This window comes from Coregonus lavaretus, assembly GCF_964263955.1.
Source record: "Coregonus lavaretus genome assembly, chromosome: 5".
Lineage (NCBI taxonomy): Eukaryota > Metazoa > Chordata > Actinopteri > Salmoniformes > Salmonidae > Coregonus > Coregonus lavaretus.
Window position 1 is genome coordinate 25,689,173 of NC_139992.1, and position 24,658 is coordinate 25,713,830.

Below are 24,658 nucleotides of genomic sequence, written 5' to 3' on the forward strand. Positions count from 1 at the left end.
TTTCTGTGAAACCTTATGTCCCTTTTCTGCCAATATCTGTAGCATGTTTCCTCATTCTGTGAACAGATAATTATATCATCCACGTACTGAATGACAGTGCTTTGCAATATCTGATCTATCCCTACCAAATCGTCCTTCAGTACTTTATTGAAAATGTGAGGACTATGCTTGAACCCTTGTGGTAATCGCCTGTACTCATAGAACTGTCCATTATATGTGAACCTAAATAAACCCTGACTTTCTACACTAAGTGGAACACTAAAAAATGCGCCACATAAGTCTAACACTGTGAAATGTGTCGCATCAGGAGGAATTTGGGCTAACAAGGTATGCGGGTCTGGCACTTCTGCTGGAAAATCAGTTACTACTTCATTCACTGCTCTCAAATCATGAACCATACGATAAGTCTCATCGGGTTTCTTCAAAGGCAACAAAGGCGTGTTACTCTGAGAATTTTTTATTGTCTTCAAAACACCTGCTTTCGAAAGTCCTTCAATTAGTGGTTAAATCCCTTGGATTGCTTAATCTTTCAATGGATACTGATTCTTCCAAGGAGGTCTGGCTCCTGGTCGAAGTTCAACTTTCACCGGTTGGGCTGATTTCACAAGTCCAATATCGGTACTGTGTTGAGACCACAAACATTCTGGAACTTGTTGCAACATCTCCTCTTTCATAGGGTCTGAATCCATCTTCGCACTGCAAATAGATTCATGTGTCATCCGTACAGCTTGTGGCTGTCCTTGTCCTTGAGCCGAAATCATGATTTTGAGAAATCGCTGATCTTCACTCCTCCAAATCGCCAAATTCCCTTTCATCGGTACAAAAACAGCTTTCTCTGCTTCTGTCATCATTTCTCCTATATGCTTCTGCTCATAGTCTTCAGAAACCAACAAGGTCACATGTGGCACACTCTTCTTAATCTCAAATTCTTTATCCAGATAATCGTCTGTGTTTATCTTCATAGCTGCTACTTGTGGTCCTAAAATTATGCAACATGAGCTGAGTTGAACTTTCTTTGGTTGATGACTCAACCATTTCTCTGAGTTCGATTGGGCAGCATTCTTTAAATACTTGAGCGTACAATGAAATGGATATTCCGGAAGCCTCGCATCTGGCATGTTTGCCACAATGAATTTCTCCCATATCCTAGCCGGCTTCAAAAAATCTGCACTGAGATTTTCAATCCAAAATACTGAAGAAGAGTCAATCTCTGTCGTCATCAGCAATTGGTAAACCGTTTCTTTTGGCACTTCTACCAGACAGCCGTCTGGCGTACATTTTATTGTACAATTCAATCTACACAATGCATCTCTTCCCAACAATGCAATAGGTGTATGTTCCGATACCAGTATGGGTATTGTAGTTTTCTGATTTTTATAGCAGAGCTCAATTGGTTCCGTAAGAGGAATCAGCTGTTTCACTCCCTCAAATCCGATTGTCAGAATCAGTTGATTGGACATAGGGAGATGTGTAGCATCTTCATGCCGAACACAGGTGAAAGCAGCTCCGCTATCCGCCATCACTTCCAATGGTCGGTTGTTTACTTTCACCTCAATTGTTGGATCTTTTTCCGGTCCTGATGCTACCAGCTGACACCCCCCTTTCGGATCTTCTGGGCACCTCTAGAATCCTGGCTCCGGGCCCCTATAAGGGTTCACCGGTCCTCCAGATGATCTTGACTGGCCCCTGTATCTTCCTCTGAAATTTCCTCTGGTGTTTCCTCCTGGCCCATTACACTCACGGGCAAAGTGACCAACCTGTCCACAATTATAACACACTTGAAGATTGCTGGAAGTATGGATTAAATCTTCTTCCTCTTCCTAAGCCTTCTCGTCCTCTTCCTCTCCAATTCTGTGTCTGTCCGGAAACTGGCTGTGGATATGAAACAACTGGTACCAATAGTGGTGGCTGGGACAATTGCGGTTGGACCTGGTTTGGTTGAAGCTGTGGCAGTGATTTGTTGATTTGGTGAACACTGATTCTGCATAACCAAAGCCTGTTTCTTCTCATTCTTATTCTCCACCAGTTGTATTTGATTGAGATTTCTGAGAGTTTCTTGGTCCTGTTCTTTCTGGTTGTGTTCCTTTTTCCTGTATACAGTGGGGGAAAAAGTATTTAGTCAGCCACCAATTGTGCAAGTTCTCCCACTTAAAAAGATGAGAGGCCTGTAATTTTCATCATAGGTACACGTCAACTATGACAGACAAAATGAGGAAAAAAATTCCAGAAAATCACATTGTAGGATTTTTAATGAATTTATTTGCAAATTATGGTGGAAAATAATTATTTGGTCAATAACAAAAGTTTCTCAATACTTTGTTATATACCCTTTGTTGGCAATGACACAGGTCAAACGTTTTCTGTAAGTCTTCACAAGGTTTTCACACACTGTTGCTGGTATTTTGGCCCATTCCTCCATGCAGATCTCCTCTAGAGCAGTGATGTTTTGGGGCAGTCGCTGGGCAACACAGACTTTCAACTCCTTCCAAAGATTTTCTATGGGGTTGAGATCTGGAGACTGGCTAGGCCACTCCAGGACCTTGAAATGCTTCTTACGAAGCCACTCCTTCGTTGCCCGGGCGGTGTGTTTGGGATCATTGTCATGCTGAAAGACCCAGCCACGTTTCATCTTCAATGCCCTTGCTGATGGAAGGAGGTTTTCACTCAAAATCTCACGATACATGGCCCCATTCATTCTTTCCTTTACACGGATCAGTCGTCCTGGTCCCTTTGCAGAAAAACAGCCCCAAAGCATGATGTTTCCACCCCCATGCTTCACAGTAGGTATGGTGTTCTTTGGATGCAACTCAGCATTCTTTGTCCTCCAAACACGACGAGTTGAGTTTTTACCAAAATGTTCTATTTTGGTTTCATCTGACCATATGACATTCTCCCAATCCTCTTCTGGATCATCCAAATGCACTCTAGCAAACTTCAGATGGGCCTGGACATGTACTGGCTTAAGCAGGGGGACACGTCTGGCACTGCAGGATTTTAGTCCCTGGCGGCGTAGTGTGTTACTGATGGTAGGCTTTGTTACTTTGGTCCCAGCTCTCTGCAGGTCATTCACTAGGTCCCCCCGTGTGGTTCTGGGATTTTTGCTCACCGTTCTTGTGATCATTTTGACCCCACGGGGTGAGATCTTGCGTGGAGCCCCAGATCGAGGGAGATTATCAGTGGTCTTGTATGTCTTCCATTTCCTAATAATTGCTCCCACAGTTGATTTCTTCAAACCAAGCTGCTTACCTATTGCAGATTCAGTATTCCCAGCCTGGTGCAGGTCTACAATTTTGTTTCTGGTGTCCTTTGACAGCTCTTTGGTCTTGGCCATAATGGAGTTTGGAGTGTGACTGTTTGAGGTTGTGGACAGGTGTCTTTTTATACTGATAACAAGTTCAAACAGGTGCCATTAATACAGGTACCGAGTGGAGGACAGAGGAGCCTCTTAAAGAAGTTGTTACAGGTCTGTGAGAGCCAGAAATCTTGCTTGTTTCTAGGTGACCAAATACTTATTTTCCACCATAATTTGCAAATAAATTCATTAAAAATGTGATTTTCTGGATTTTTTTCTTCTCAATTTGTCTGTCATAGTTGACGTGTACCTATGATGAAAATTACAGGCCTCTCTCATCTTTTTAAGTGGGAGAACTTGCACAATTGGTGGCTGACTAAATACTTTTTTTCCCCAGCGTAGATCCACTTGATGGGCTATATGATCTGTATAGATACCTTTTGCCATGCTTCCAAGTCCAACCACCTCTGCCAGTTTGCTCTTTACTGGTGAGGGCAGCCCCATCTGCAGTTTAGCTCGCAAAATTGACTGCTCAATTTGGCTCACATCTGGATCATTTCCGGTAATATTTCTCCACACTTGATGAGCTCTTGACACATAGGCTCTCGGATTTTCTTGTTGTCCTAGTGGGTCAATCAGAATGTTGTCAGGATGCACATTTGTTGGAAACGTATCTTTCAGTGCTCTCCACAGCCGATTTCTACTTGCAGCTAACAACTCAGAATCATTCACCGCAGTCTCCACATATCGATTAAGTCCAGCTCTCTGAAAAATTTATTCCATACCTGGAATCCCAAGGAGATTAGCCAAAAGTATCTTAATGTCTCCTATGGCAGACTGTGTTCCCACCGTAATTTCTTCCAAGTTTGAAATCCAAGGATGTGCTCCATCTTGAAGAGTAGGCAGCTTCTCAAGTATATCTGACATATCGGTATTCTGCAAAGGCTTATACTCCAGGTTCTGTCCTCGGATTATCACTGGCATCATCTTCTTACTTGTGCTCCATTTTCTTACTTGTGCTCCATTTTCTATTCGTATACTTCCTCTGACATTTTTGGGATCCTTTTTTCAGCAGTTTTTCCTTCTGTATCTTCAGCTTCTCGAGTTGTTCTTCCAATTCTCTTACTTCTAAATTATTAGACTTATTCAAGCATGATATGCATCGATCCATATCTCTTTCTATTTCTTCTGTGCTAGTCATTGCAGGATAAAATCCTCTTGAACATGAAGCACCTTTAATCTCCAAATCTTCATCGCTGTCTCCATCTTCACTTTCATCAGAGGTCAGATCTCTTGTATCCTTCTTCTTCCAACTTCCATCACCCCTTCTTTCCGCTCTGGCCAACCTCCGTCTGATCACAGGGTCATATCCATCCATGATCTCTTCTGAATCACTCTGATCATCATCTTCAAATTCCATCCTCCTGAACCTCACTCTACCCTTAGTTTCCAGACGTGTCGTTTTCTTCTTACTTTTGGAGTTTGGATTCATCTTTATGGTCGTTTCTGCTTGTCCTCTCTCTATTCGTTCATCTTCATCTCTGATGCAATAATCACCCTCCTGAATGATCACTGGAAGCTGAGGATAGATGTCCTTAAACTCTACTTCTTCCTCGTAAGGTGGGGGTCTTTTAGCTGAATCCGTATGTGAGAAAGGTGTATTGACTTTTGCCATTAGTTTTTCTGTTACCTTCGCCTCTTTAGCCATTTTCTCTATACCTCTGTCTCTTATCTTTTGTATCTTTTATCCGTTTTTGTCCCTCATTTTCAAACAACTTAAGAACACCCAGCTCTCTTTGTCTCTTTTCTTTACGTTGTTCCCCTTTTTTCCGCTTCTTTTGATCTGCCTTATACGTGGACACAAGCACTTGCATTTTTTAAATTACGTCTGGGTTAAGAGTCCCTTCCACTGGCCATGGTTGTTCAATGTCAGGCCAATGTTTATGCCATTTTCCAGATAACCTTGCAATACCATTAACTAGAGGGTTACTCTTTTGTACTACATCAACAGGAGTAATTACTTTCGTAGTTTTGATGTCCTTTTTCCGCATTGTAACCACTCTTTTATATTCTTTTATTATTATTATTTTAAACTAATTAATTTGTAAACCAGAAAATACTTTAAGCTATGTAGCTTATCTTTCCCTCCTATTTTTTTTATTTTTTTTATTCTACCAAATTATTGATTAGTGGCAGTCTTACCACATCCGATAAAGAAAAGGAAAGGAAACTAGTCAACTTCAGAGCAATCAAAAAAGAAAGACTTGTAATCCAGCAACACTACAGCACCCACAGACCAATTGCTTAATAAGCACCCAATCACCTTAATTTTACAGAATAATCTCAGTGCTGGATTTCCAACACAACTCTAATCAAAACAACCCATGCACACCAAAAAATTTCAATGTGCAATTCTCAATTACATCAATTGATCAGTCTGTTAAAAAGTCCCCTGCCAAATGGTCACAACATTAAATATTTTAGGCATACACAAACAGATAAATGCCCTTTTATCGAGAAATGTGTTTATAATATCCTGTAAGGGAAAGTAAGTTTGTGGATATAACAGTACTGGCCTTAATTGGACTGGATCCGGTCAGCACCTCCTCTCTCTCTGTCTCCTCCTCCTCGTCTCTCACACCACAGGAGAACAAAAGAAACAGACTACAATTTAGTATTTTATGTACTCACTGGGTTATTTCAACCATACAATACAGATATTAAACTATTGGAGTAATCATCATATATGTTTTCTTAGTCAAGCAACAGCCGCTTAACAAACAGAATACTTTATTCGTGTGTACTCAAATCTCCCCCTCCTTCTCTTCGCAGCTATAAGTTTGCGTGTCACAGCAGCTCAGTGCAGGCAGGGGAGTGGCATATTCGTTCTGTGTAACTGTAAACTCCTAGAACTCCACACATGCGCAGTTCATTTATTAGTGTGACTTCAGAGTGAGATGAGCACTCCCGCAAGCAATTTTTCTCTAAGTCAAACAGCAGACAGACCAGCTGTCTCTCCGTTCTTTCCAACAAACCACATTTACCACACAGACAACAGTAAAACTGAACAAAACGCACAAACCAACACAAAACATAGAACACAAATCCTACTTCGAAGTTACTTAACTTTACTTTAGTCTATTTTCTCTCTCCTCTTTCTTCACCCATTCTACTCCAATCTGCAGATTTATACTTATTTTCTTATCCATTACAACTCTTCTCTATACAATCATAACGTCCTCCCGGGGGCTCATAGATTTTAACAAATATGAAAACGTTCTCTCAAATGGAGACTCATAAGGTTTTAACCGTAATTAACAGATTTCCTTACAAAAAACTAACACCCCTGTTCTCAACCAAAACATATACAGTGGGGAGAACAAGTATTTGATACACTGCCGATTTTGCAGGTTTTCCTACTTACAAAGCATGTAGAGGTCTGTAATTTTTGATCGTAGGTACACTTAAACTGTGAGAAACGGAATCTAAAACAAAAATCCAGTAAATCACATTGTATGATTTTTAAGTAATTAATTTGCATGTTATTGCATGAAATAAGTATCTGATCACCTACCAACCAGTAAGAATTCCGGCTCTCACAGACCTGTTAGTTTTTCTTTAAGAAGCCCTCCTGTTCTCCACTTATTACCTGTATTAACTGCACCTGTTTAAACTCGTTACCTGTATAAAAGACACCTGTCCACACACTCAAACAGACTCCAACCTCTCCACAATGGCCAAGACCAGAGAGCTGTGTAAGGACATCAGGGATAAAATTGTAGACCTGCACAAGCCTGGGATGGGCTACAAGACAATAGGCAAGCAGCTTGGTGAGGAGGCAACAACTGTTGGCGCAATTATTAGAAAATGGAAGAAGTTCAAGATGACGGTCAATCACCCTCGGTCTGGGGCTCCATGCAAGATCTCACCTCGTGGGGCATCAATAATCATGAGGAAGGTGAGGGATCAGCCCAGAACTACACGGCAGGACCTGGTCAATGACCTGAAGAGAGCTGGGACCACAGTCTCAAAGAAAACCATTAGTAACACACTACGCTGTCATGGATTAAAATCCTGCAGCGCACGCAAGGTCCCCCTGCTCAAGCCAGCGCATGTCCAGGCCCGTCTGAAGTTTGCCAATGACCATCTGGATGATCCAGAGGAGGAATGGGAGAAGGTCATGTGGTCTGATGAGACAAAAATAGAGCTTTATGGTCTAAACTCCACTCGCCGTGTTTGGAGGAAGAAGGATGAGTACAACCCCAAGAACACCAACCCAACCGTGAAGCATGGAGGTGGAAACATCATTCTTTGGGGATGCTTTTCTGCAAAGGGGACAGGACGACTGCACCGTATTGAGGGGAGGATGGATGGGGCCATGTATCTCGAGATCTTGGCCAACAACCTCCTTCCCTCAGTAAGAGCATTGAAGATGGGTCGTGGCTGGGTCTTCCAGCATGACAACGACCCGAAACACACAGCTAGGGCAACTAAGGAGTGGCTCCGTAAGAAGCATCTCAAGGTCCTGGAGTGGCCTAGCCAGTCTCCAGACCTGAACCCGATAGAAAATCTTTGGCGGGAGCTGAAAGTCCGTATTGCCCAGCAACAGCCCCGAAACCTGAAGGATCTGGAGAAGGTCTGTATGGAGGAGTGGGCCAAAATCCCTGCTGCAGTGTGTGCAAACCTGGTCAAGACCTACAGGAAACGTATGATCTCTGTAATTGCAAACAAAGGTTTCTGTACCAAATATTAAGTTCTGCTTTTCTGATGTATCAAATACTTATGTCATGCAATAAAATGCAAATTAATTACTTAAAAATCATACAATGTGATTTTCTGGATTTTTGTTTTAGATTCCATCTCTCGCAGTTGAAGTGTACCTATGATAAAAATTACAGACCTCTACATGCATTGTAAGTAGGAAAACCTGCAAAATCGGCAGTGTATCAAATACTTGTTCTCCCCACTTCAACTGTGAGAGATGGAATCTAAAACAAAAATCCAGAAAATCACATTGTATGATTTTTAAGTAATTAATTTGCATTTTATTCCTCTATTTTATTCATTTTTCCCTTTAATTTTATTCAAGCCAAATTTCCCTGGGCCCAGTGTTATCAAATCCTTTTTTCCTTTGATCCTTTATTATATTGACACTCCCCCCTGTTTGCGTTGTTTCCAACGCAAACAAACTTTAGAAATTTAGAACGGAATCTCATCACACAACAATCACAGCATGGCACACACCGGTTCTTCACGGTGCATCCCCTCAACGCACACACAGCTACACGAACTGACGAGCGCCCAAAGTTGTGAGAAAGCTCACCTTACCTGCCGGCCTCTGGAGCGGGAGTCAGTTCGGAGCCCATGATGGATCGTTGAAACAGACGCAACTCGCCCCAAAATCCTCGTCGCCAATTTCTGTGGTGTCCGAACAACGATGCTGCGATGATGTGTTGATAAGAAATCCGCTGACACTGTACTTGATTATAAAGGTTTATTATATCAAAGATTTCAGCATCAATTTACAGACTCTGCAGAATCTGGAGAGCAACGAAACCAATCCCAAATATGATTACTCTCCCTCCTTTTGTTAAAATATGGTATATATATCCTATGCTTCATGTAACATAAGATGGCGTGATTTGAATAGACCAATCCCTGGCCTCCACATATCCAAATCTCCACTGTTTTAGGGGGGCCCTATAGTAACACTTTCCAGATGTTTCAGCAAAGTAGAGTAAAGTTAATCTAACCAACAATATGAAAACCTCAGATACTACACTAGCTTAGTTTCATTTGACCTATTTTCAATTGACATTTCTTTGTATACATTCATAAAAATGATGCCAGCTGATTCATGATTTCGACTGGCTGAGAAACGCTGCCATGTCTGTCTCGTCCCGACCCCCTACAAGTTCATTACTATAGGACAGCTGGAGATCAAATTTGAATATTGAAACAATGTTGCAAATGTCGGAGAGACGGACAGCAAGGTTTATACAAATCTCCACTGTTGAAAACAAAATGTTAGTCTAAAAGAAATGTGAGATAATGTCTAGCTTTTTATAGTGGAGGTCGAGTTTAGAACTTGCCTGGCAGGGCTGATGAGACAGTGGATTGTGCAGTCAGATGGAACAGAGTAAATAGGCATTTTAACGTCATATATTTAGTCCCATGAATGTACCCAGGACCCAGGTGGTACATCTAAAAGATCCAGTCCACCTAAAAAACTGGAGACCCCTTATGTGTTGTGATGCCAGAATTCTAGCAAAATGCATAGCACATAGAATTGAAAATGTATTGTCGGATATTATTCATCCTAATCAGACAGGTTTTTTACATGGACGATACATTGGAGATAATATAAGACAAGTACTGGAAACAATAGAACACTATGAAAAATCTGGGAAACCAGGTCTGGTATTCATAGCGGACTTTGAAAACGCCTTTGATAAAGTATGACTTCAATTTATAAATGCCTGGACTATTTACATTTTGGAGAATCTCTTATACAATGGGTTAAAGTTATGTATAGTAACCCCCGGTGTAAAATAGTAAATAATGGCTACGTCTCAGAAAGTATTAAACTGTTAAGAGGAGTATAAGGTTGTCCACTATCGGCATATCTATTTATTATGGCCATCGAAATGTTAGCTATTGAAATCAGATCCAATAATTAATATCAAGGGGCTAGAAATACGTTCAAATCCAGGGAATTCGGAGGGCAGAAATTATTCAATATTAAAGCATTGGACCTCTCACTAAAGGCTTCAGTCATACAAAAACTATACTTCACACATGCAGTTACCAAAACTATATGGAAATGTCAGCTCTATCCAAAATTACAACCAACTGATTGCAGCGTTACCGCAAAAATGGAGGAGGCAAGTGGAACGGAGAGAAGGTAAGGAACTTGGCTGTCGGCCCTGCATTAAAGACCAAAGGTCTTGGTTAAAGAAATATGTGATAAATAAACTATGCAGGTTTCATTTAAGGACCAAATAATTGACAGCTGAGCCATACAGGTTGCAAAATAGTTGGGAAGAGATTTTCGATGTAACAATTCCAAGGCACGTGGTTTATGAACTTATACACAAAACGACGCCAGATTTAAATTATTATCCAAAATTCTTGCAACCAACAATGTTTATATACAGTGCCTTCAGAAAGTATTCAGACTCCTTGACTTTTTCCACATTTTGTTACGTTATAGCCTTATTCAGTTTTTTTGAAATGTTTGCTAATTAATTCAAATGAAAAAAACAGATACCTTAAGTATTCAGACCCTTCGCTATGAGACTCAAAATTGAGTCCGTAGAGGTCCGAAAAATTGTCCGTAGAGGTCCGAGACAGGATTGTGTCGAGGCACAGATCTGGGGAAGGGTACCAAAAAATCTGCAGCATTGAAGGTCCACAAGAACACAGTGGCCTCCATCATTCTTAAATGGAAGAAGTTTGGAACCACCGTCCTAGAGCTGGCCACCTAGCCAAACTGAGCAATCGGGCCAGAAGGGCCTTGGTTAGGGAGGTAACCAAGAACCCGATGGTCACTCTGACAGAGCTCTAAAGTTCCTCTGTGGAGATGGGAGAACCTTCCAGAAGGACAACCATCTCTGCAGCACTACACCAATCAGGCCTTTATGGTAGAGTTTCCAGACGGAAGCCACTCCTCAGTAAAAGGCACAGGACAGCCTGCTTGGAGTTTGCCAAAAGGCACCTAAAGACTCTTAGACCATGAGAAACAAGATTCTATGGTCTGATGAAACCAAGATTTAACTATTTTTGGTCTGAATGCCAAGCGTCACGTTTGGAGGAAACCTGGCACCATCCCTACGGTGAAGGATGGTGGTCGCAGCATAATGCTGGGGGGATGTTTTTCAGCGGCAGGGACTGGGAGAGTAGTCAGGATCGAGGGAAAGATGAACGGAGCAAAGTATAGAGAGATCCTTGATGAAACCTGCTCCAGTGCGCTCACGACAGACTGGGGCGAAGGTTCATCTTCCAACAGGATAATGACCCTAAGCACACCGCCAAGACAACGCAGGAGTGGCTTCGGGACAAGTCTCTGAATGTCCTTGAGTGGCCCAGCCAGAGTGCGGACTTGAACCCGATCGAACATCTCTGGAGAGACCTGAAAATAGCTGTGCAGCAACGCTCCCCATCCAACCTGACAGAGCTTGAGAGGATCTGCGGAGAAGAATGGGAGAAACTCCCCAAATACAGGTGTGCCAAGCTTGTAGCGTCATACCCAAGAAGACTCGATGCTGTAATCGCTGCCAAAGGTGCTTCGACAAAGTATTGAGTAAAGGGTCTGAATACTTATGTAAATGTGATATTTCCGTTATTTTATTTTTTATAAATTAGCAAAAATGTCTCAACCTGTTTTTGTTTTGTCATTATGGGGTATTGTGTGTAGATTGATGAGGAAAAAACAACAATTTAATCAATTTTAGAATAAAGCTGGGGTCTGAATACTTTCCGAAGGCACTGTATACACTACCGGTCAAAAGTTTTAGAACACCTACTCATTCAAGGGTTTTTCTTAATTTTTACTTTTTTCCACACTGTAGAATAATAGTGAAGATATCAAAACTATGAAATAACACATATGGAATCATGTAGTTAAACAAATCAATATATATTTGAGATTCTTCAAAGTAGCCACCCTTTGCCTTGATAACGGCTTTGCACACTCTTGGCATTCTCTCAACCAGCTTCACCTGGAATGCTTTTCCAACAGTCTTGAAGGAGTTCCCACATATGCTGAGCACTTGTTGGCTGCTTTTCCTTCACTCTGCGGTCCGACTTATCCCAAACCATCTCAATTTGGTTGAGGTCGGGGGATTGTGGAGGCCAGGTCATCTGATGCAGCACGCCATCACTCTCATTCTTGGTAAAATAGCCCTTACACAGCCTGGAGGTGTGTTGGGTCATTGTCATGTTGAAAAACAAATGATAGTCCCACTAAGCCCAAACCAGATGGGATGGCATATCGCTGCAGAATTTTGTGGTAGCCATGCTGGTTAAGTGTGCCTTGAATTCTAAATAAATCACAGACAGTGTCACCAGCAAAGCACCTCCACACCATAACACCTACTCCTCCATGCTTTACGGTGGGAAATACACATGCAGAGTTCATCCGTTCACCCACACCGCTTCTCACAAAGACATGGCGGTTGGAACCAAAAATCTCAAATTTGGACTCCAGACCAAAGGACACATTTCCACAAGTCTAATGTCCATTGCTCGTGTTTCTTGGCCTAACCAAGTCTCATCTTCTTATTGGTGTCCTTTAGTAGTGGTTTCTTTGCAGCAATTCGACCATGAAGGCCTGATTCACACAGTCTCCTCTGAACAGTTAATGTTGAGATGTGTCTGTTACTTGAACTCTGTGAAGCATTTATTTGGACTGCAATTTATGTGGCTTGTAACTCTAATGAACTTATTCTCCAAACGAGCTTCAATGCCATACAACAATCCTTCAGTAGCCTCCAACTGCTCTTAAACACTAGTAAAACTAAATGCATGCTTTTCAATCGAACGCTGCTGGCACCCGCCCACCCGACTAGAATCACCACTCTCGACGGGTCTGACCTAGAGTATGTGGACAACTACAAATACCTAGGTGTCTGGTTAGACTGTAAACTCAACTTCCAGACTCACATAAAGAATCTCCAATCCAAAGTTAAATCTAGAATCGTCTTCCTATTTCGCAATAAAGCCTCCTTCACTCATGCTGCCAAACATGCCCTCGTAAAACTGACTATCCTACCGATCCTTGACTTCGGCGATGTAATTTACAAAATAGCCTCCAACACTCTACTCAGCAAATTGGATGTAGTCTATCACAGTGCCATCCGTTTTGTCTCCAAAGCCCCATACACTACCCACCACTGTGACCTGTACGCTCTTGTTGGCTGGTCCTCACTACATGTTCGTCGTCAAACCCACTGGCTCCAGGCCATCTATAAATCACTGCTAGGCAAATCCCCGCCTTATCTTAGCTCATTGGTCACCATAGCAGCACCCACCCGTAGTCTGCGCTCCAGCAGGTATATCTCACTGGTCATTCCCAAAGCCAACACCTCCTTTGGCCGCCATTCCTTCCAGTTCTCTGCTGCCAATGACTGGAACGAATTGCAAAAATCTCTGAAGCTGGAGACTCTTATCTCCCTCAATAACTTTAAGCATCAGTTGTCAGAGCACCTTACCGATCACTGCACCTGTACACAGCCCATCCGAAATTAGCCCACCCAACTACCTCATCCCTATATTGTTATTTATTTTGCTCTTTTGCACCCCAGTATCTCTATTTGCACATAATCTCTTGCACATCTATCATTCCAGTGTTAATACTATTGTAATTATTCTGCACTATAGCCTATTTATTGCCTTACCTCCATAACTTGCTACATTTGCACACACTGTATATATATTTTCTGTTGTATTTCTGACTTTATGTTTTTTTTTTTACCCCATATGTAACTCTGTGTTGTTTTTATTGCACTACTTTGCTTTATCTTGGCCAGGTCGCAGTTGTAAATGAGAACCTGTTCTCAACTGGCTTACCTGGTTAAATAAAGGTGAAATAAAAAAAATAAAAATAAAATTATCTGCAGCAGTGGTAACTCTGGGTCTTCCATTCCTTTGGCGGTCATAATTAGAGCCAGTTTCATCATAGCGCTTGATGGTTTTTGCAACTGCACTTAAAGAAACGTTCAAAGTTCTTGAATTGTTCTGTATTGACTGACCTTCATGTCTTAAAGTAATGATGGACTGTCGTTTCTCTGCTTATTTGATCTGTTCTTGCCGTAATATGGACTTGGTCTTTTACCAAATAGGGCTATCTTCTGTATACCCCCCTCTAACTTGTCACAACACAACGGATTGGCTCAAACGCATTAAGAAGGAAAGAAATTCCACAAATTAACTTTTATGAAGGCACACCTCTTAATTGAAATGCATTCCAGATGACTACCTCATGAAGCTGGTTGAGAGAATGCCAAGCGTGTGCAAAGCTGTCGTCAAAGCAAAGTGTGGCTATTTGTAGAATCTCAAATGTAAAATATTTTGATTTGTTTAACACTTTTTTGGTTACTACATGATTCCATATGTTATTTCATAGTTTTGATGTCTTCACTATTATTCTACAATGTAGAAAATAGTAAAAATATAGAAAAACCCTTGAATGAGTAGGCGTTCTAAAACTTTTGACCGGTAGTGTATATGGAGGATACAACCATCCCAGCTCTGCAGATTTTGCTGTGATGAGACAGAATCATTAGATCACATGTTTTGGTACTGCCCATATGTAGCGTGTTTATGGTCGCAGGTTCAGGAATGGCTGATGAATTGCAACATTTTACCTGCTGCAAACTCTTCAAATAGCACTGCTGGGTGATTTGAAAAGTCATAGTCAATCGATCAATAATATAATAATACTCTTAGCAAAAATGTTTAGCATTAATTTACAATCTGTAGAAACTGTAGGCGCTAAATAGGTTATGTTGTATATTTGTATGTTTCCAATTCATAATTAATTTCTGTTATGTGTGTTTGCTACTAATCCCCTGTCATGTGTGTTACCTCCTCTACAGGCCAATGGAGAATACAGTTAAAGGCATACATGCTCCAAGGCCTACTGGGAGTGGCTGGAATGGCAGCACACAGTCTTTTGACCACCAGACCATGTTTACCATGCTGTTTGTTTCTTTAGTTTGAATGATCAGAATTCGTTTTGTTAGAATTTTCTTTACATTTTTGTATCCAGAAGACTTGAATCAAACTGCACATTGGATTTGTATGCCTCAAGACTAACATTTTGCCACTCTCCATTGTTGGTGAATGATTAGAATGGAAATTGTATTAGGACAACTATATTGGACAATTTAGCCACTACAGAAACTGAGAATAGAAAGGTTCAGAACTTTTGTGAAACAGCACAGCACAGTGGGTAAATATATGGCAATTAGAAATCAAAACTGGATGGTCTTCGGCGATAGATGGGAGGGGTTGAGGGTAGCTGAAGGATGGGACTAAAAACAAACAAAAAAGATAACTGATGTCAAATACTCTACATGGCCTAAAGTATAAATCATGAACCAGGGTGTGACATACACTACATGACTAAAAGTATGTGGACACCTGCTTGTCAAACATCTCATTCCAAAATCATGGGCATTAATATGGAGTTGGTCCCCCCCTTTGCTGCTATAACCGCCTCCACTCTTCTGGGAAGGCTTTCCACTAGATGTTGGAACATTGCTGCGTGGACTTGCATCCATTCAGCCATGAGCATTAGTAAGATCGGGCATTGATGTTGGGCGATTAGGCCTGGCTCACAGTCGGCGTTCCAATTCATCCCAAAGGTGTTTGATGGGGTTGAGGTCAGGGCTCTGTGCAGCCCAGTCAAGTTCTTCCACACCAATCTCAACAAACCATTTATCTATGGACATCACTTTGTTCACGGGGGCATTGTCATGCTGAAACAGGAAAGGGCCATCCCCAAGCACAGAATCGTCTAGAATGTCATTGTATGCTGTAGCGTTAAGATTTCCTTTCACTGGAACTAGGGCCTAGCCCGAACCATTATTCCTCCTCCACCAAACTTTACAGTTGGCACTGTGCATTGGGGCAGGTAGCGTTCTCCTGGCATCCGCCAAACCCAGATTTGTCCGTCGGACTGCCAGATGGTGAAGCGTGATTCATCACTCCAGAGAACGTGTTTCCACTGCTCCAGAGTCCAATGGCGGTGAGCTTTACACCACTCCAGCCGACACTTGGTGTTGCGCATGGTGAACTTAGGCTTGTGTGTGGCTGCTCGGCCATGGAAACCCATTTCATGAAACTCCCAACAAACGGTTATTGTGCTGACATTGCTTCCAGAGGCAGTTTGGAACTCGGTAGTGAGTGTTGCAACCGAGGACAGGCAATTTTTACACGCTACGTGCTTCAGCACTTTACGGCCCCGTTCTGTGAGCTTGTGTGGCCTACCACTTCACGGCTGAGCCGTTGCTCCTAGACGTTTCCACTTCACAATAACAGCACTTACAGTTGACCGGGGCAGCTCTAGCAGGGCAGAAATATGACAAACTGACTTGTTGGAAAGGTGGCATCCTATGACGGTGCCACGTTTAAAGTCAATGAGCTCTTCAGTAAGGCCATTCTACTGACAATGTTTGTCTATGGCGATTGCATGGCGGTGTGCTCGATTCTATACACCTGTCAGCAACGAGTGTGGCTGAAATAGCCAAATCCACAAATTTGAAGGGGTGTCCATATACTTTTGTATATATAGTGTATGTTGAACTACAAATAATAAGAAAGTGGAGTTGGATTGGACACACCCTACGAAAACTGTCCACCAACCACTCGCCCTCCATGAAATGGAACCCCCAAGGGAAAAGAAAGAGGGGTTGACCCAAAAACACTTAAGAGGAGAGATTTCCAGTCAGAGATGACAGAAAAATGGTGGATAAATTTAGACAGTTCACTCAGGCCGTTTACCATTGAAAGACATGGTCAGTTCCCGTCTACTTAAGGGGGTGGCTCTCCCATAGACACCAATGTGATAGCAGCTGGGTCTGGTCTACTTAGTTAATTGACTTCCATAGAAACAGAAGAAATGAGGGAGTGGGCTGTTTCGCTTCCTCTTCCATCTCTGATGCCAGAGAGCAGCCACAACTGGTGCCACCTGAAAAAACTTTCCCCGGCCCGAACCAAGGGGGATGAAGGACATTTGTGAATGGCCTATGCTCCTTATAGGAGCCAAGTAAGTAAGTAAGTAAAGTAAGACAATTTATGAACATCTTTAAAAATGGTAGTTACATCAGGTTTTCAACTAAACGTATCCATCTACCAAAGTGCTGGGGATACCTGACACCTGGCAGACATTTATGTTAAACAATTGGACATGTGAAAACAAGTATCCTATTGGCCTATCCAGAACAGTGTATGAAGGAAGGAAAATGAGAGGAAGCCGCTATATACCCTTGAGACACACCGATTGTCTGACTCTGCGATGATATTAGAATGCCTGAGAGAGGAGGAGGGGTTGATGTGTCCTTGTGAAAGTCACATTGCTTGTTCATGTGTTTATAGTAATAGTTTAACTATTCACAAACCCTCATGAACAAGCATATGAGAGGCAGACACATCCTCTGTAGACATGGTTTCATTTCACACATAGGGAGTTCACAGAATCAATTAAACACCTCATCTTTCAATTAGCTTGTTTTTCTGTAACTGGGTGGTTACTTGGTCTTGGACGTTTCTGGGTAGAGGTTGCCCTTTGACACATACCCAGGATCATCTTAAAACCACTCTCTACCATTTGTTTTCAGGCAGATAACTCTGACCTCTGTCGTAGGCCGATCTTCTACTGCCACTCAAATCTTCACCACACCCTCCACCCTCCTCCATTGAGAAAGCCAGCATGGTCAGTATATCCTGCAACAACCATATGTGAGGGAACAATTTACCAATCTGATTAGACAATAATAAGGCAGCAAGGTGATGAGGCGCTGCCTCTTGCCCAATTGCAGATTCATAACACCTTAAAGGTGAGCATTTAGAGCTTTACCACTTGAACAGATCACTTGTCTTTCCAACCACAGGTGAACGTACACAAGAGTAATTTAGGGCAGACTCTGTCATTAGAACAGTGATGTATATTTTGCCTCAATCACTTTTTTTGCTTGCTGCATGTCATGCTTTGGAAGAAGAAGAGGATGATGATGATGATTAGGTGAAGGACCACAGTCTGTTATATAGTCAGGTGCATAGCGCTTGGTGTGTGTATTTGTTTATGTATGGTCCACTCTGGTCTTATGTCAAACAGTAAGTATGAAAAATGCCTTATCATAGCTATGTACAACTGGAAGCATATTAATGTGACTGTAACGCCAATAATCCTTATGATAAAGGTTCTAAATTCAGTGATATTAAATTAAATACTGCTACTCCTGCCTTCCAGTTTGGGGGCACATACAGTATCCAAACTACAGCATATAATGCATTCACATTAATACACTTTGTGGGTGAAGTGCATTTATAAAACATGTTTTTATTTATAGCCTATCGCAGATGAATAACTGAACATCTTGGTCTCTGATCACATTTCTCGGTCTGAATGTATAAACCGAATAATCTAAGAATATATGAATTCCCTAGAGAGGTATTGGAAGATATCTGAAAAGTAGCGGAATTGATCCTTGTAAAAATACTGCCAATACTGGCGTCAACAACCTATCTTGATGCATGAAAAAACAACATCTGACTGGCAGTTCCAATAGCCAATCGCATTGTCTATGGTCGGGGCTCTTTAAAGTGTCTACTAATAGGCATTGAGGCAAAGATGCTGCGAGTGTTAGAACGAGGTTAGGTTGTCATGTGGTAACCAACAGAAGGTTACGAGTAAAAAAAAAAAAAAAAAAAGATTATTTGATAATCTGACTGGTTTTGCGTAAAGGGAAGAGATATGGAATGAGTCAGATACCACAGATGCGAGTCTTGTGTTGTTTTTGGAGCCATTATTTTGACGTTTTTAATATTCGTTGTGATCGGCGAGACACCTCGCTTCACGCGGTCGTTCAACTCGCGATGCTGGACAGAGAGCTGCATCATCATGTTGCTTCCGAGTTAGCGAAAGAAATCACAAGTTACACCAGGGGGATAGTGAGTCGTAGTCATTTAGCTACAGAGGCTACCTGACAATTGCAATTGTAAGCAGAAAAGGAGGGATGTATTGGCTACATCTGTTGATTTGGCTTGTTGGCACTTCAGCGATACATTGTCGCGCCCGATGATGTGAACTAAAGAAGATAAGTAACTGGTTACATTGTAGCCTATCATTAGTGTTTATGCCTGGGATTGGCGCGATATTCCTCATTTGTTGGGTGGGTGCGATTGTAATTAGCCAACATTTTGATTATGGGCACAGAGTGGTTGAATTTGGGATAAAGAAAAACCAAAGGGCATTATTTTTCAAACAGAACTTTGCCACTGAAACAGGCTAATCTATCCAGACCTAGCCTACGTCGTAATCATCTGGATATAGGCTATTATTCTTACAGTTCATATGTACTGTTATTGGCGCCATCATCATCAAGTGACCTCTTGGACTTGTCAAGGGAGTGCACATGTTTAGTGTCTGTTGGATTACAACATTTGTGTAGGATAGCCTATCGACTCAGACACTGGACTCTGCTCGGATTATAATCATGACCCTGGAATGTATGGATAATCGCCAAAGAGATGCTGACTTCATGGAACTATGCTGGTGACATTTCTCCTATTCTAACAAATAGTTGACATAGTATTGTGCTGCTGACTGTTATTGAATCGGATACGTATTGATTTTAGTGGGAAATTGTGCCACTGTCTCAGTACTTGATATGTTTTAACCACACAATGGAATACAACATAAATAGCCTATCCAAATAGGTTGCCAATAGGTTAATTTCAAAGTTGCACAGGTCTTTTGCATCCTATGTGTTCCTGAACCGTCGGTAATCATTGGTCACAATCCACTTATCCTGTCACCGCATCCTCGTGGAGTTCATGTAGTGATACTTGACAACTTTGGGTCGAGGAAACTTCCAGCCGTGATGCACAGAAGGCTCCCTCCATTGTAATCTCCAGACTGTTGCAAAAAGGTGACGCAGCTTTTGTTTTTGCTGTTGGACAGCGGAGAGAAAGAGGGATTGACTCAATAAGGAAAAAGTAGGCTACAGCAGATAAAAACGCCAGGCTAAAATGGCCGGCGACTGCAACTATAAGATGCATTATGTGAATGATGACACATTTTCTCCATCCAAACCTTTACGGGACCAAGTGCGGGTGCTCGCGGTGGAGCCCGACGCCCCCAGCGTTCTGCAGGGGAGTGGGTCCGTGTATTGCTCGCCAAACTTCGAGATGATTGATGGGCTGCTGTACCGTAAGAAGTTGGAGAGAGGTTTCATCCACTACCGGGAGGTGCTAGACGAGGACCGACGGCTCGGGGCGATCGCCACTTTCCACGGGCGGCGGCCAGGCACGTGCCACCACTCCCTGGAGGACACGTACAGATCAGTGGCCGAGAACTACTGGTGGGAGGGTGAGTCTGGTCGGGTGGGATGGTTGGTTATTATCGATCCCCCATTCAGTTAAGCCTATACTCGATTGATTTCTCTGTGGGTTAGGACTGATGGTTGTCTATATTTACTGTCACTTTCTTTCGTCTCTTTCTCCTTCTCTCTCTCTCTCTCTCTCTCTCTCTCTCTCTCTCTCTCTCTGCCTTTCTCTTTCTCTCTCATTCAGACCAACTTTCTATCTCACTCAATTAATTTATCTTTCTAGCTGTTCCTGTCTGTCTGCCTGTCTAACCACCTTCTCTCGCCCTGTCCTGTAGGTTTCAGTGAGTGTAGCCTGATGTCTCTGCTGGACTTCTCCTACTCCTCTACCCTTTTTACACAGGACAATGATTAAAACCACTTAGGTTGCTCCCGAAAGTGGCCTTTAGGCCAAAAGAATTGGGCTACACCTCATCTTATCACATTGTAGACTGTTATTGTAATGTTCTTGTGAGGCTTAGTATAGGCCAGGGTTTCCAAACTTCTCTATCCTCCTATCTTCTGGTGAGATGATGTATTCCTCTATTCTGTAAAGAGGGAAGTCCCCTCCTCTTTACAACCAGAGAGACCTGAAAGAGAAGTTGAACTGCAGGCGTTAGAGGTGTTATTATATTGCAACATAAGTCAGATTGATGCTGTATAATGTTGAATAAATACTGGTCTTGTTTTGCGGTTAAAAAAACAATTACCCTTTTGGTGGTCAAAAACACTGCCTGTGTAATGTGGTTTGTTTCGTTAATATAAAATCCATTATGATGATCATTGCAATAACGTACATGATTGATCCTTCCTCAGGGATGTACTTCCAGATCCGAGACTTTGTCCGGGGATGTCCAGCGTGCCTGGAGCAGAGGAACAAGAGACCCGAGGTAAGAGATGGAACCATAGAACATCAGCTGATGATCATCCTGATGTGACGGCACTGATACTGAATAAGGATGTTTTCACTCATGTCATTCTCTCCCATCTCTCTGCCACTCACACGTTTGCTCTCTTTCACACTTCCTTCTCTCACATTCTCTTTCCTTCAATCACTTTCTCACCCTCATTCCCACGTTATTGGTGACTCTGTTCTACTCTCGCTCATGTTAATTCGCTCTCTCCTACAGAAGCGTGTGGGCGAGAGGCGTCTCTCTCAGACGATGATGTCACACAGCCGTGACATGCTGAATAAATTGAGGAGCCAGCGGGAGGCGGGGCTGTTCTGTGACATCACTCTGAGGACTGACGGACGCTCTTACTCCGCCCACAAGGCGGTGCTGGCAGCGGTGAGCGAGTACTTTCAGGAAGTGTTCACTGAGATGGACTCCGCCCCTAGAGCCAGGTCTGACATCGACCTCACAGGTACGAGATGGACACACACACACACACACACACTTTTGTATCTGTTTCTGTTTTCCTGCATATACTCTGCTCTCTCCTTTTGTGGATGCCCATGTTGTTTTGTCATGGACATGACAGCTACTGCTCTGAAAAGGAACTTAACAGCACTTTCTACCTCACGCTCTTTTCCACCTTTTCACTCCCTCATGTTTGGTCTCTCCTCCCACTGTTTCCCCCCTCTGGTCTTCTCAACATATGTCATTTACAGAAGTTCAATCAGTAAGGCTGGTCTGAATGCTCATTTAACTTCATCCAGTCAGCATAACATAATTCACTTTGTTTCCTATTATACAGGTATAGTGGGAATGGAGACAAACGTATCATCATCAGCATAGTCTTGTTTCTTCTCCACTTTCCTATTAGCCATGTGTGGAATGTCATTCACCTATTTACCTTATAGCCTATAAGCACCGCACAATAATGCTCATACCTCAAGCTTGCTGTTTAACCTACAGTGAGGGGAAAAAAAGTATTTGATCCCTTGCTGATTTTGTACGTTTGCCCACTGACAAAGACATGATCAGTCTATAATTTTAATGGTAGGTTTATTTGAACAGTGAGAGACAGAATAACAACAAATAAATCCAGAAAAACGCATGTCAAAAATGTTATAAATTGATTTGCATTTTAATGAGGGAAATAAGTATTTGACCCCTCTGCCAAACATGACTTAGTACTTGGTGGCAATCACAGAGGTCAGACGTTTCTTGTAGTTGGCCACCAGGTTTGCACACATCTCAGGAGGGATTTTGTCCCACTCCTCTTTGCAGATCTTCTCCAAGTCATTAAAGTTTCGAGCCTGACGTTTGGCAACTCGAACCTTCAGCTCGCTCCACAGATTTTCTATGGGATTAAGGTCTGGAGACTGGCTAGGCCACTCCAGGACCTTAATGTGCTTCTTCTTGTGTCACTCCATTGTTGCCTTGGCCATGTGTTTTGGGTCATTGTCATGCTTGAATACCCATCCACGACCCATTTTCAATGCCCTGGCTGAGGGAAGGAGGTTCTCACCCAAGATTTGACGGTACATGGCCCCGTCCATCGTCCCTTTGATGCGGTGAAGTTGTCCTGTCCCCTTAGCAGAAAAACACCCCCAAAGCATAATGTTTCCACCTCCATGTTTGACGGTGGGGATGGTGTTCTTGGGGTCATAGGCAGCATTCCTCCTCCTCCTCCAAACACGGCGAGTTGAGTTGATGCCAAAGAGCTCGATTTTGGTCTCATCTGACCACAACACTTTTACCCAGTTCTCCTCTGAATCATTCAGATGTTCATTGGCAAACTTCAGACGGGCCTGTATATGTGCTTTCTTGAGCAGGGGGACATTGCGGGCGCTGGAGGATTTCAGTCCTTCACGGTGTAGTGTGTTACCAATTGTTTTCTTGGTGACTGGTCCCAGCTGCCTTGAGATCATTGACAAGATCCTCCCATGTAGTTCTGGGCTGATTCCTCACCGTTCTCATGATCATTGCAACTCCACGATGTGAGATCTTGCATGGAGCCCCAGGCCGAGGGAGATTGACAGTTCTTTTGTGTTTCTTCCATTTGCGAATAATCGCACCAACTGTTGTCACCTTCTCACCAAGCTGCTTGGCGATGGTCTTGTAGCCCATTCCAGCCTTGTGTAGGTCTACAATCTTGTCCCTGACATCCTTGGAGAGCTCTTTGGTCTTGGCCATGGTGGAGAGTTTGGAATCTGATTGATTGATTGCTTCTGTGGACAGATGTCTTTTATACAGGTAACAAGCTGAGATTAGGAGCACTCCCTTTAAGAGTGTGCTCCTAATCTCAGCTCGTTACCCGTATAAAAGACACCTGGGAGCCAGAAATCTTTCTGATTGAGAGGGGTTCAAATACTTATTTCCCTCATTAAAATGCAAATCAATTTATAACATTTTTGACATGCGTTTTTCTGGATTTTTTTGTTGTTATTCTGTCTCTCACTGTTCAAATAAACCTACCATTAAAATTATAGACTGATCATTTCTTTGTCAGTGGGCAAACGTACAAAATCACTGTATGGGCTCCCTCTGGCAATTATCACCTTCCTCTCTCTTAAATCTGTATTTAGGTCAACTTACCCATGTTCTTTCACTTGCTGTTTTTTCAGCAACAGTTTTTGACAACCATCCACCTCCCCACCACCACCAGCTCAACCTGCCCTCATATCATCTGGCTCCGAGGATTTTCTCTCGCAGACAAGGCCATTCCCCAAACAATTTAATAAAATGTCATATTGCATTCCTTTGTTGTTAATTCAGTTAAGACTAGATTGAACTGTCTGTGTGTTAGGACTGATGGTTGTCTGACGGTTGTGCCGATATTTACTGTCACTTTCTTTCGTCTCTTTCTCCTTTTCTCTCTCATTCAGACAAACGTTCTATCTCACTTACTCAATTAATTTATCTTTCTAGTTGTTCCTGTCTATCTGCCTGTCTAACCACCTTCTCTCTCCCTGTCCTGTAGGTTACAGTGAATCTAGCCTGATGTCTCTGCTGGACTTCTCCTACTCCTCTACTCTGTGTGTGTCTGAGGAGGACCTTCCAGAGGTCAGCACTATGGCCCGTCACCTGGGCATGTGGCCTGCCGTGGAGGCCTGCTCTGCCCTCCAGAGGGAGCAGGGGGACCATGCCGCCCAATACCCCACCACAGAGCACCCTGCTCTGGGCTTCTCATCGCAGATCCCTGGGTCTCCCCTGGAGCTCCACCACCACCAGAGGGACAGGAAGAGGAATAGGGGGTTGGCTGGAGAGGGCAGGGAGAGGTTGGCTGGGGGGAGAGGGGTAAGGGGGGTGGTTGATGGTTTCAGACTGATTCTGGATCAGTCCGATGAATCGAGGGAGGAGAGCCCGACCAGACGGTCACCCCGTCG

At 42.8% G+C, this 24,658-nt stretch overlaps 1 protein-coding gene across 1 annotated transcript; it reads left to right on the forward strand.

The window, feature by feature from the left end:
* Window positions 1–18,734: 18,734 nt before the first annotated feature.
* On the forward strand, window positions 18,735–24,619 carry LOC311129207 (zinc finger and BTB domain-containing protein 11-like; the record flags this gene model as incomplete). Its single annotated transcript, XM_084161512.1, has 5 exons — window positions 18,735–20,387; window positions 21,199–21,272; window positions 21,513–21,747; window positions 24,253–24,540; window positions 24,612–24,619. Exons 1-5 carry the CDS (start codon window positions 20,048–20,050, stop codon window positions 24,617–24,619), a joined length of 945 nt encoding a protein of 314 aa, XP_084017638.1. The 5' UTR covers window positions 18,735–20,047.
* Between the last annotated feature and the right edge of the window lie 39 nt (window positions 24,620–24,658).